General features: G+C 35.5%; 1 protein-coding gene across 1 annotated transcript; it reads left to right on the plus strand.

Moving 5' to 3' along the window:
- Nucleotides 1-570: 570 nt before the first annotated feature.
- Nucleotides 571-909, plus strand: LOC109221921. The gene has a single exon (XM_019386348.1). The coding sequence runs from the start codon at nucleotides 571-573 to the stop codon at nucleotides 844-846; it is 276 nt and encodes a 91-aa protein (XP_019241893.1). The 3' UTR covers nucleotides 847-909.
- Nucleotides 910-1140: the final 231 nt, after the last annotated feature.

A 1140-nucleotide genomic window follows, 5' to 3' on the forward strand; every position in this document is an offset into this window, starting at 1 on the left:
CCACTTCATTTGACATGTACACATATGATAGGAGGTGGGAGTATGCTCTCATGTTACTAGACAGTGAAAAGGTTTCATGATGATACTCGCAAGAGGGTAGAGTTACTATTCAAATCATAGAAGCCATATACACCAGTGAGAAAAGAGTGACTCGAGAAGGATCACAACACTGGGATGCTTTACATGGAACTTGAAACCACATAGGTAAACTTTACGACGGTGCATGTATAGGCACAAGCGAGTTGATGTTGTCCATAATAATAAAAAGTTTCTGTAAGGAATTCATCGAAAATAGTCCCTTGTTGAGAATTTAGGAAAAGCAAGTCGAAAGTATTAATCCTAGAGTCATTGTCATAACCCCATTCAAGGACACAATTATAGAACTTAATTCCACAAGAATGTAAATAAGAGGATTTGTAATAGAGTGGATTCAAAGATAATGCGTCTCGTTCAAAGAGTCGATACATGCAATGTTTTGTTATTCAACACCTTGTTAAGACCATGTTTATGAGAATTCTTCAATATGGATGTACATATACAACGAGTAGAAATTTCGATCTGACTCACTTAATGACTTTAACTGGGGTTAAAGCTAAAGAGCTCCTTATGTGGTTAACACTTACTGAAATCTGTGTGGATGATCCACCAACTGGAAAAATCCATTTCAAGGCTACATCTGGACTTTCTAGGACTTTTCCTGTGTCAGCTTTTGAGGTTGATGTGCCCAAGAAAGAACAAGTAAAAGAAGAAGTCAAAGAAGATGTGAATGAAGTTGTGAACAAGGAGAACAAAGAAGTGAGTGTTGCTGCTGCTGCTGCTGCTGCAGTGGAAGTGAAAGAGGTGTAAGAAAAAACTATTGTTTGCTTGCATCCATAATTAATCTAATTATCTTTGCTTATTGAAAAAGAAGAAAAGTTTCATTTATGATGAGGGAAAGTTTATTTTAGCTCAAAAGTTAGTTGTACTACTTAAGTTGTAGGATGATGATTATCCATCTTGATGTATTCAAGTGGTTAATTATATCTCTACTCGTTCAATTTAGTGACAATAAACTTAAATACTTGAGTTAAATTTTCTTAGTGCCTTGAACGTATATTCTTGAGTAAGATCATGACATCTCATTCGAGAATATGTGGATCT

The sequence above is a fragment of the Nicotiana attenuata genome, unplaced genomic scaffold, assembly GCF_001879085.1.
Source record: "Nicotiana attenuata strain UT unplaced genomic scaffold, NIATTr2, whole genome shotgun sequence".
Taxonomy (NCBI): domain Eukaryota; kingdom Viridiplantae; phylum Streptophyta; class Magnoliopsida; order Solanales; family Solanaceae; genus Nicotiana; species Nicotiana attenuata.